Source organism: Peromyscus maniculatus, chromosome 14 (assembly GCF_049852395.1).
Source record: "Peromyscus maniculatus bairdii isolate BWxNUB_F1_BW_parent chromosome 14, HU_Pman_BW_mat_3.1, whole genome shotgun sequence".
NCBI lineage: Eukaryota > Metazoa > Chordata > Mammalia > Rodentia > Cricetidae > Peromyscus > Peromyscus maniculatus.
Window position 1 is genome coordinate 57,294,056 of NC_134865.1, and position 12,172 is coordinate 57,306,227.

Here is a 12,172-nt window from a genome sequence, read left to right on the forward strand (position 1 = left end):
CCTCGGGCTACTTCCCGATGGAAGGGCTGAAGTTCATATCCCTGGTCACAGTGACTGGGACAGGGACAGGTACTTGAGAAAGTAGACCCTCTACTGCTCAGCTTGGGACTTTTCTTGAGTTATCAGAAAACGGGTGCCCGTGTTCAGACCGAGAGTCTAAGGCCGAGAGCCTAGAGCACACGGAGAGGCCACCACTGAAGGAGCTGGGAAACCAACACAGGAAACAGCGAGACAAAACTCCCGAGGGCATCGTGGGGACCCGGATCCAACCGACAAGGTCACATGTGCCCCCGCCCCCTCGTTTCCCAGTTAAAGCAGTGTTGACCCCGGCTAAAGACAGCTTCTTCACAGGGTCATGGGGATGAAACACAGCAAGGCATGCAAGCACAGCCTGGCAAAGGTCAGGTTTGCACACCCATCCATCGGTCTCTGAGCCCTGCATCCTCAGGTGCAGTCTCTGCCCGCAGTGGTCCCTTCCCTTGGGCTCCTGTGGAGACAGGCTCTATCCTTCTGAATCCCAAGGTGGAATATAAGGAAGCTGGACCAGAGGCCCGAGATGGGTTTACTGTCCTACTCAGGTGGCAGGAAGTCACCAGCTTGCCTTCTCCACCAGTGGGGTGGGGAGGATGACTCCTTGGAGGAAGCTGGAGGGAGGAAGCTTGGGGAGGGAGAGAAAATAAGGACAGGGTCCCCCTGCCTCTCCATATTGTTGTGTTGGGGTGGCTTCCTGGCATTCAGACATGTTGGGTGTTAAGCACTCTGATAAAGAATGCTTTGGCCGGGCGGTGGTGGTGCACGCCTGTAATCCCAGCACTCAGGAGGCAGAGGCAGGCGGATCTTTGTGAGTTCGAGGCCAGCCTGGTCTGCAGAGCGAGATCCAGGACAGGCTCCAAAGCTACACAGAGAAACCCTGTCTCGAAAAAACAAAAACAAACAAACGAACGAACAAAAAAAGAATGCTTTGTTTTGTTTTGTTATGTTTTTGTTTTTGTTTCAAGACAGGGTTTTGTTATGGGGCCTTAGATATCTGCCTTCAGAATGTTGGGGTTAAAGGCATGTACCACCATGCCCAGGCTGATAAAGGAACCTTAAGTGATCTGGAAAAAGAAGACTGTAAGGTCCTTGTTTTTTTTTTTTTAGTTTTTCGAGACAGGGTTTCTCTGTGTAGTTTTGGTGCCTGTCCTGGATCTCCCTCTGTAGATCAGGCTGGTCTCCAACTCACAGAACCGCCTGGCTCTGCCTCCCGAGTGCTGGGATTAAAGGCGTGCGCCACCACCGCCCGGTGGTTCTTGGGGTCTTGATGACATATTATTGCCACCACAAGCAGACCGCCGCTGTGTTCTCCTGTCCTGGTTCCCTTCCTTCCCTTCCTCTCACTGCCTCCTGTCCCAAGAGATGTCAGGCCCAGACACCCTTTCTACAGGCCACTACCTCTGGGTGGCAGCAGAGTTTTGTTCCTCCTATAGCCTTCCCAGACCCAGGAGCAGACACTTGGCCTGGCAGCCAGAGAGCTCTGTGAGCTAGAGGTGGCCTTGTGCCTGAGGCCTTTAGGGTGCTCAGGCCTTCCTTCCCAAGAAAAGCCTCATATGAGCTGTGGTGTCAGCTCTACTGTCTTGGGGGTGAGGAAGGGCCTGCCAGCCTGGGCCCCCTGTCAGCTGGAAACTACAGAGGTCACTGGAAATGGAGCCACCAGGGTTTATGTGGGAATATACACACACATCCATCCACAACGCAAGGCCACAACTCATGTACGTGTTCGTGGCTGTGGAGATGCATGCAAAAAGGACCATGGAGTAACGTAAGGGTGCTGGAATACAGCAGTAACACCACTCTACCACGGACATAAAAATATCACGTAGGGGCTGGAGAGATGGCTCAGTGGTTAAGAGCACGGGCTGCTCTTCCAGAGGACCCGGGTTTGAATCCCCGCACCCACATGGCAGCTCACAAGCATCTGTAACTCCAGTTTCAGGGGAACAAATGCCTCTGCAGGCACCAGGCACATACACATAGTGTACAGACACATGTGCCAGCAAAACACCCATGCACATGAAAAAAAAAAGCACCTAGCAGTCATGTGACCAGCTGTGTTGCTACGCTTGGATAATAGGTTAATAGCAGCTATGGCTTAGCCAGGCATTTTTTTTCCTTTTTCTTTTTGGGGTTGAGGATCGAACCCAGGGCCTTGTGCTTGCTAGGCAAGCGCTCTACCACTGAGCTAAATCCCCAACCCGCAAGTCAGACATTTCAAAGAGGCAACATACACCTTCAAAGACAATGGGGCAGCAAAAAGGATGAAATGATGAGAGAGGAAAAACGAAACAGAAAACACGAATCCTGAAAAAGTTCTCGAAGAAAAGCCAGGAGTAGACGTGAGGCAGTAACCTCCAGCGCCCACAGAACACACGTCAGTTTTGTAGCCTGGCCCAACTCCAGGCTGATAGCAGACTGGCTCTGGGCACGAGGCCATGAGGTTCTGGGGAATTTGCCACTCTGGGTCTGGACTGTGCCCCTGGAGGGCGTCTCTCACCCCTGGGCCCACCATCACTCACATACACAGCGGCTCCTCGACGGATCCAGCATCAGGCCAGGCCTGCAGGTACACAGGTAGCTGCCCCTGGTGTTCACACACTCCGAGTCCTGGCACAAGCCCAGGGTCAGGCACTCATTGATATCTGCGGGGGTGGAGGAATATCCATCCGACTGAGGCCAGATGGTGGGGAGGGGGCTGCCATCCCGGGTTCAGTGTGGGATCTCTCTGTGTGCCTTGGTTTTCTCACTCGCGAAACATGGATCATGATAGCAACCACCCAACAATGCTGATAGAATAACTGAATAGAAAAATTGCGCCGGGCGGGCGGTGGTGGTGCACGCCTTTAATCCCAGCACTCGGGAGGCAGAGCCAGGCGGATCTCTGTGAGTTCGAGGCCAGCCTGGTGTCCAAAGCGAGTTCCAGGAAAGGCACAAAGCTACAATGTGATGGCCACACTGATGCTGAACATGAAGCGCTTGTAAGGAGCACCCGCTTCCAGAGCAGGACCTAATTTAGGTAGCCCAATGCCATCAGAACTACCTGCTCATCTTCCTTGAGGAAGTTAGCATAAGATGAGGCCACAAAAGATGGCCACCAAGAGGACATCCTTGGTAGGATGCCCCATGGCAGCAGAGGCACTTGAGTGAGGCCATGGAGAGTTGCGGTGTGTGTGTGTGTGTGTGTGAGAGAGAGAGAGAGAGAGAGAGAGAGAGGTGGGGGGTGGGGTGGGGGGGAGAGCCAGCCCATATACTTCCAGATTGTGGCCAGACATATCTGAACACAAGCTGATTTGCCTCCCCTGTGCTTCAGAAGTTTCAGGGTTCCTCATCACCTCCTCCAGGGAGCCCTAAAGCAGGATACGGTACCCAAGACCCTCCCAAAGCCTGTGGGTGAGCAGGTGGTTCTCATGAGACATGGTCACCTTGTGTGTGTGTATAGGCTGTTTGCCCATGGCCCTCAGATGCCTCAGTCAGCCCAAATACCCCTTTGCTTATCTTCCTGCCTGGAAGATCTGCAACTGCTTCAGCTGGGCAATTTATGTTTACCTCTGGTGAACATAAACCTATTACCTCTGCTAGGAAGCCTTCCCTGGTCCTCCCAGCCTGGATTGGATTCTACCAGAGGATCCCATGCCACCCATCAAAAACCTTCTCTGGTTGTATTTAATTAGGTGTCTGTGTTCTCCTGGTCATGGTACTGGGTCTTCCCCATCCTGTGTACTTAGCAACTAGTTCAGACTGGATGTGGCACCCAGCTTGTGTACACAAATACACACCCTGGCCCCGGTCTCTTGCTCTCCATCACTTCATTGTGATTTTAGCTCCACTTTGGTGGAAATGTCTCCTGTTCCCCGGAGACCAGCCTAAGAGTGGATGTGTAGGGTTTCTGGCCATGGTTCAAATAGACGTGGGTCAGGATGAGTGGCCCCAGCACCCTGGATCTCTCAGCACCCTCACGTTAGTCCCGATGTTCTAAAATCCCTAGGAACAGCCCCTCCCACAGCTCCTGAAACTGGGGCTTAAAGGTGTACAATAGAGGCCTCCTAGGCAGTGACAGGTGTTCATCCTTTCTGGGGTGCATGTTGCCTCAGTATTAGCAGACGAAATCATGCCCCTCCACTGCCCCGGCTTCAACCCTGGAGTCATCCTTACCTTGGCAGTGGCTGAGGTTCAGTCTCTTGTACCCTTGGGGACACTCCAGCTGGCCATTTTCTATTACTGGGAAGGCTGAGGGGATGAAGATAGAGACAGATGTCACGGGAGGGCCTTTGAGCTCATCTACCTAGTGGTCACAGTCTGGATGTCCCATGAGCTAAGTAGCCTGAGTTCCTACAAATATCTCCCTGGGCAGCTGTTCCGCCTTGCTCTCGCTGGGATCGTCAAGGCTTGTCGTCAAGGCTTGTGCTTTTCTGAAGACCATATCGAGTGAAATGAATGAGGCACAGAAAGACAAACACAGCCTGATCTCATATCTGTGTGGAATCTGAGAGAGGCAAACCCACAGAACCGAAGCGGGAAATGGCGGTTATGGGGAGCTGTGTTGGAGTCGGGAGTGGTTTGGGAGTTGGGAGTCTAAGGTTGTGAATTTCAAGGCAGGTCAGATGACTTAGCAGGTGAAGGTGCTTGCTGCCAAGTCTGATGACCCGAGTTCAAGTCCCGGAACCCACGTGTTGGAACGAGAGAAGCAACTCCCACAGTCATCCTCTGACCACCACGCCCACATCCCGTGGCATGTACACACCACACATACGCACCATACATGAGCACGAACACATACAAAACAAACAAATACATGAAAAAAAAACTAAAGTTATAAATTTCAGAAGGGAGGAATAAGTTCAAACGACCTACTGTCCAACATAGCAACTATTACTAATAAGGCATTACATATTTGAAAATCACTGAGAGATTTTAAACAGTCTCACCCTTCCCTCAAATAAACACAAAAATAATTGAGCTGATTGGCATGCATATCAATGCAAAGCAATACACATACTTTGTGTCTGTGCATATGTGTGTGTGGCATATGTATATGTTTGTGTGGGTGTGATGCATGGAGGTGTGTGTCCATGTAGGTGCATGCATAGGACAGAAGTCAATGCTGACTGTCTTCTTTAATTGCTTCCACCTTGTTCTTTGAGGTTAATTATTGTACAATGTATTCTCATTTCAAACTATCATGTTGTGTAATATATATGTATATATATATACATATATATATATTTCAGTAAGAAAATATTTTTAGAAACTGAAGTGATGCTTTTTACCCATAATCCCAGCACCCAGAAGGCTGAAGTAACAGGATCACCCCAAGTTCAAGGCCAGCCTGAGACCGAGCATAAGACCCCGCCCATGTCATACAACAAAAATAATTGTTTTTTTTAAATACTGAAAAAAATCATTTCTCATCTGAGTTTATACCACTTACACAGCTATGCCATTGTATACAGTCTTCAGTCTACCACATTTGGCAATATAACATGGTCAAACATGCTTTGTTGGTTTTATGAGCTCTTCTATTCGGAAACCATCATAGACACACAGGAGGCATCTGAATGCAGAATGGCCAACAAGGAAGTGATATCGGAATTTTGATGCTAACGCACATCCTACTGACTCCACAACATCCCTTTTGTGTCACAGAGACAAAAAGCCCCTTTTGATACCAAATAGGAAAAGGAAAAACATCTACATTGCTTTAGAGTGGCAGTCCAGTGAGTGTGCCCCAGCATCGATGAGGGAGGAGGGCGGAGGGGGGGAGAGCCCGAGTGCATGATTCCTAAGCTAAGCACCACTTGCCGCCAAGCCTGACAACCTGAGTTCAATCCTGAGGAGTCACATGATGGAAGGAGAGAATTGACACTCTTGCTCCAGGGGACCCGACGCCCTCTAGTGGCCTCTACAGGTCACCCGGGTGCACATACCGACACATAGAGGCACAGAGACACACTTAAAGATAAAACAACGTATTTAAAAATTAATGCAATTTTGCAGGGCATGGTGGTTCACACCTTAACCAGGAGACAGAGGCAGGCAGATCGCTGTGATTTCAAGACCCCTCTGGCCTACACAGTGAGACTGCCCCCCTCTCTCTTTCGAGGAGGAGGAAGAGGAAGAAGACTGATAATTTCAGTTGTACAGCCAAGTCTGAGAGTCTTGGTGCTTACATGTGTTTTGTTTTCAGTACTGAAGACAGAACTCAGGGCCTTGTATTTCCACTAAACTAAATCCCAATTCCTCTTGCCCCATCCCTTTGATTTTTTTTTTTTTTTTTAGACTGCCTCTCGCCGTGTAGTGCAGAACAGACACAAACTCACTACCCCCACCTGCTTCAGTCTCCCAAGTGCTAGGAATCCAGGTGTGTGCTACCGTCCCCGGCCTACAGATGTTTTTCTAAGTGCACAGCTTTTACTTATTAGCCACTTCTTGGGGGCACTTAGGGTAAGGTTTGTTACCAATGGCAGCAGATAGAATTTTGCATCTTACATAGTCAGGTCATATGCGGTAGGCTATTTTTTCCACTTTGTGCTCTGGCTGATGACAGGTCATTATAAGAAGTGTTGATGCTGTGCCTCTCGTGGTTGCTTATGATTATGTCATTAGCAGTTTCTTGGGACCACAGGGTCTTAGCAGGGGTTTTCTGGAGTCATTCCTCTGCTCTGTCAGGACTGATTTAGTTAATGCCAGGCAAGGAAGTCCAGGAAACAGAGCAATAAGAACCACAGTAATCGCAACATGACCAAGTCAAACACATGGAGGTGCCAGTTGCCTGGAAACCCGACCCCAGGACATGATGCATGCCAAGCATGACATGTGATCGTCTGACATCTGGAGAGATCAAGTGTGGACATACGCTAACCAGTAAAGCTTAATGTTTTCCTCACTACTAAAAATAAAAGTTGAGGTTTTAATATTTAATGACAAGACCCATCTTCTCTGAAGTTTCACTGAAGGGGCTGAAGGTCTGGACTAGGACATCCCTCAGACTGCTAAGTGTGGATTCCGAAACACTGAGAGGGAGACAGAAGGCTGGGAGTGAGGCTGGGGACATACACGTCCCTGGCCCCGGGGCCTGATGGTATGTGCTGAGGACAGAAGGGAGGGAGAATGAGAGGACACTGTCAGGAGAAAGGCGGAAGGCTGGCGGATTGAAGGCAGGCAGCAGACATTACGAAGAGCAGAAGGTGGGAAAGAATAACACAGAGTACGTGCCAGGGGCTGAGGAGTGACGCCAAGTTAGGGAGGACACTGGGCCACGCTGTCCTGTCTGGTTATCACAACAGTAAATGTCAGGAAGGCTTTTATCCCCATTTTCCAGAGCAGAAAAGCACAGCGCAGGGAGGTAAGAAGGCTGCCGGGAACTGAGTCAGGGTCGATGGCAGACTTCTGCCACAGAGGCCAGACAGACAGACAGAGAAAGGAGAGGAAAGCAAGAAGAGGAGGAAGGGGAGGTGAGAAGGGGAACACCTTCTCAGGCAGGTTTCAATATGCCAGAGGCCAGGGCAGCATCGCCTCCTGGATGTCAGGAGGGAGCAGAAGAGAAGACAGGCGGATCTATGCTTTCTGGGCAATTGGGAGAGGAGTGGAGAGCTAGGCTAGAGCTATGAACAAGAGGAGCACCAGACGCTGGCGCCTGAAGAAAGCCGTGGGAGCCCAGGCCATGTATGCTGAGAGGACCCGGCTACAGTCCTCACGGCCACACAGAAGTAGGGCTGCCTCTAGGATGGAGATCCTGTCCAGTCACAGAAGCGCGGGCTGCCTCTACGATGGAGATCCTGCTCTGGAAGGAGACTCTCCTCTCACTGGGTTGAAGAGGAAACAGTGGATTGACAGTGCCTCCTGGAGGCAAGCTTCTAGAGAAATAACTGCCGGCCTCTATCTCCAGTGGATCTCCCAATTTTGGCCAATAGCCTCCACGTCAAACTAGGTGTTTCCATACATTTCCATACCTTTCCTCAACCTTCCAGAATGACCCAGAAGGGCTAGTTCCCAGCTTCTGTGAAACCAAGTCTGGCATCGGTCCTGAAAAGAAAAACTGGCTTCAACCTCCTTGGGAGAAGGAGCAGACAGACGTTCAAACGGCCACGAGGCCTGGGGTGAGAATTCAGCAGCCACCGCACGGTGTGACTCACAGGGTGAGGGAGGCAGGTACCCCTTCCGAATGTCCCCAGGGTACCGGTCTTCCCTGATCATAGCATTTAACATGTGTTGTGGCCACTAGCCTGCTTGTCTGTCTCCCTCCCAGAGCATAAGCTCTGTGAGGACAGGGACTCCATCTGTCGTCCCCAGGACCCTTAGCAGCCTGGATATTCAGACCAGATGGAAACAAATAATAACAGCAAATCCCGAAACGGACTTGCTGCAGACGAGGCCCTACTGTAGAGGCTTTATATAGCAATGTCTTTAATCCTCATAACAGCCCTCGGGGTGCTTAGTAGTCTCGCCCCCATTTCACAGAGGAGTGAATAGAAGCAGACAGAAGCTAGACGTATGCTTAAGGTCAGCCAGTGGGAAGATGGAGCTGACATTATGAATGCCGGGAGGCTGGCTACAGAGCTGAAATTCAGAGCCATCATCTACCGCTTCAGATAAACAAATGCATGAATCCACGGCAAGCCTCAGGGACTGTGCACAGAGAATTCTAGGGTCTAATGGGGGGTAGAGGAAGATATCAGCCCAGCAGGAAGGAAGGCTACCACCATTCCCAGGGACCTTCCCCACAAAAGTGTCAGGATGGTCAGGAGGCCAGAAGATCTCATCAGATGATTGACAAGCACACGGCATACTGAATCACCACTCAGAGTCATCAGAGGGAAACGTGAAGAGCCACACCAGGTCAAGAATGTAACAACAGCTCAGAGGAGGAGAGGATCTGTGATCTAGAGATCTGGAAAGAGAAGGTGGTGGCTGGAGAGATGGCTCAGAGGTTAAGAGCGTTTGTGCTCTTGCAGAAGACCTAGGTTTGATTCCCAGCACCAACAAGGAGGCTTACAACAGTCTGTAACTCCAGCCCTGGGGATCCAACACCCTCTTCTGGCCTCCCCTGGTACTGCATGCACCTGCTACACAGACATACAAGCAGATAAAACGCACATACACATACAAATAAATGAACAGAGAAGGTGGCCACAATGTGACTCCAGTGGACATGTCAAGGACATGGGGAATTTCAGTGTCCTTACAGTTGGTATTCTGACACCTGACAAAACCAAAATATCTCTTAAGGGCCCAGTCAGGATCAACCTGAACTCTAAACATCTGAACTAGGTAAGGCAGATGTGGGTAACTTTTCTACTATTAAAAAAGGACTGTGTGGCTCTGGGCATGTCCGGTCACTGCCTTTGCCCGTCCCCTGATGCTTCCTGTTGCTCACAGGTGGGGCCAAAGAACAGGGCATCCATGACTGCAGTCTGTCTTGCCCTGCTAATTCCATACCTCAGCTTCTGGGACTCCCAAGGAGTCCTCAAAAAAAGAAAATAATAATTGCAGAGACAATTTTGGCTCCGATTCCCCAAGCAGAGCTGGGAGGAGGCAGTGAAGACATGTCTGGCCACAGGGCTATTTACACTATGCCAATGTCAGCCCGTGATGACAGGTACACACAGCAGGGAAATATGGAGGGTGCCTGATGCATCACTCCCCCAGAGAATAGACTCACGTTTGGCCTGGGAGGTCAAGCTTGGGCTTCTGAACTGGCTGGAGACTTGCTCCAGATTCGCATACCTCAGGCAAGGGGTATGCTGGAGTGAAACGTCACTCCTCTGGTAGAGATGGTGTGGGAGCCCACGGCAGCCAGACACACAACTCATTCCCGGCTTCACCCCAATTTGGAGCATATTTCTTACTCTCTTTTAGCCTGTAGTTCAGCCATAGAAGTGGGGACGGAAACTTAGTTTGTAGGGATGCTGTGAAGATTCACTTGGCTGAAACAATGAATGTTGGATGGGACTTCAAAACTGGCCCAGTCCCAGGAGATAGTTCCCCTTTCCCTCCCCTGCCCCTTCCTTCCCCTGGGCTGCCCTCCTTCCTTCCTTCCTTCCTTCCTTCCTTCCTTCCTTCCTTCCTTCCTTCCTTCCTTCCTCCCTCCCTCCCTCCCTCCCTCCCTCCCTCCCTCCCTCCCTCCCTTCCCCTCTCCCTTCCTCCCTTCCCTTTTTCCTTCCGTCCTTTCCTCCTTCCCTCTTTCCCTCTCCCATCCATCCTTCCTTCTCTTCTTCCTTCCTTCCCCCTTAAGTTGCTTTTCATCATGGTGTTTTACCATAGCAACAGAAAAGTAACTGATATGGAGGACGACAAGCCTTCCTCGTGGAACTGTGGCAAACTCTAAATGAGCACGTGAATCTAGGAACACAACAGCCACCACATCTTAGCAATGATCGTGCTGTCCACCAAGTGCCATGGCTCCCCTCAACGAGAATGGACATTTCCCTCAAAGACGGCCCCCATCGGTTTCCTCAGAGAGGCAAGAGGGCCAATGTCACTACAAACAGCGAGGTGGAGAGGGCTCTGGGCCGACCCTGGCTCACACAGGGGCTACCCAGTCACCCATGCTCCAGCCCTTCCTGGAGTAGGTCAGAGATGCCACATATCACAGCCCTGTCCCCGCAAAGCAGGGAGGGGGCTCCCTAAGCCTGGGGCACAATCCCCAGGAGGCTTCAAATCCTTTGGAAGAAGCTCTCAGAACACCACCCAGCCACAGATAATACTCTCTCAGCTTGACTGGAATTCAGTAAATCCCATTTCCCTAGGACAGGGGACTGGTGTCTCAACTTGGGTTCTGGAGAAGAGAAAAAGGCTACTCCAGTACAGTTGTTCCCCAAAAGCTGAGGTCCTCGGGCTTTTAAATGCCCGAGCCAGAGCTCCAGACATCCACCTACAGACAATGAATCACAGAGCACCCCAAGCAAGAGTCAAGAAAAGACGGCCCTAGGCCCCGGGTCCTTCTGAACGATGGACATGGTATTCCACGACACCTGGAAGCGTCATCAGGATTCACTGCAACACGAAGGCCTTCTAGATCTCTAAAGAAACAGTTGCCAGGGGTGATGGTGACAATACCATCATTGCTGCTGGGACTTGCCCTAAGGCTCCCTGGCCCAAATCTCCCCAAACCCTCACAGACCCAACTTTCTCCAGGACTGACATCACAGACTACCCCCACAACACTCCGTATGGGACAAAGCTTTCGTCCTATGAACTACCAATAAATCTTAACCACGCACATAGGCCCTCATCCTCTCAAGTCAAGCTGCTTCCCAGCCTCCAAAACACCTGTTCTCGTCAGGTGTACCTCTTGCAGGAAGGATCTTGGTACCTCCAGGTACAGGGCGTTTTATTGCTGGGCATTTTCGGTCTCTGGTAAGTTACATCCTTTTCTCAGTTTCAAGCTGAGCTCTGCTTTCCAGAAACATCTACCCTCTTTCTTTTTTCTCCTTAGGATCCCTCAGAAACAGCCTCCATCCTTCTATATAGGGCAATTACTTGAGCATGCCTCCGTTAACACTTGGGCCTGGGTTACACGCTGCCAACCTGCCTGCCTGCCAATTTGGATGGGCATGATCCTTCACGCACAAGTCACTCACGAAATACGAGGCTGGCGTGCACACTCCCAGGATGCCTCCCACCCTAGTGCCCTGGGTAGTGTTTCTCCCAAGCAGGTCCAGATCTGGGCCATCTGAGGTTCAGACACACCGTGCTTTGAGTGACAGCTTTGCTTGTCCTCACCCCGCAATCTTAGAGGGGTTCTTCAGCCTCCTTGGGGCTACGCTTCCCCATCTGTTAAATGGGCTTCAAGATCCCCAGCTTGTGCTTATGCAAATTACACTAGACAACGTAGGTATAGTGACAAGTGGCAGGCGTTCATGTTCACAAGATGCTGTCTTTCTGGAAGGACAGAGGGACAGAGTCTGCAGCCCCTGGAGAACCAGGGAGGGGGCCTAGGTCCTGAGGTAAACTCATCCCAGCCCAGGCAGATGGAAAGACATGCTCCTGGCAAACAGCTGGAGCCCACCACGGCCGGTCTGGAGCCAAGTGCCAGCCCCACCCGTTCCAGCCAAGGGGCCTTGGGGTTCACAGCCGGTGCCAAGCCTGATGAGGCAGCTGCCAACTTTCCAGCTAACACAGATGTCTGTCTTAGATGGAA

At 51.0% G+C, this 12,172-nt stretch overlaps 1 protein-coding gene across 2 annotated transcripts in view; it reads right to left on the reverse strand.

The window, feature by feature from the left end:
- The window catches only part of Ltbp2 (latent transforming growth factor beta binding protein 2), an 89,282-nt gene that overhangs the window by 29,584 nt on the left and 47,526 nt on the right, over nucleotides 1–12,172 (reverse strand). For both annotated transcript variants that reach the window (XM_042260930.2, XM_042260929.2), the window contains exons 9-10: nucleotides 4,186–4,260; nucleotides 2,553–2,675 (exon numbers count right to left, since the gene is read on the reverse strand). In XM_042260930.2, the coding sequence (XP_042116864.2) occupies nucleotides 2,553–2,675; nucleotides 4,186–4,260 (198 nt within the window). The remainder of the gene's footprint in view (nucleotides 1–2,552; nucleotides 2,676–4,185; nucleotides 4,261–12,172) is intronic.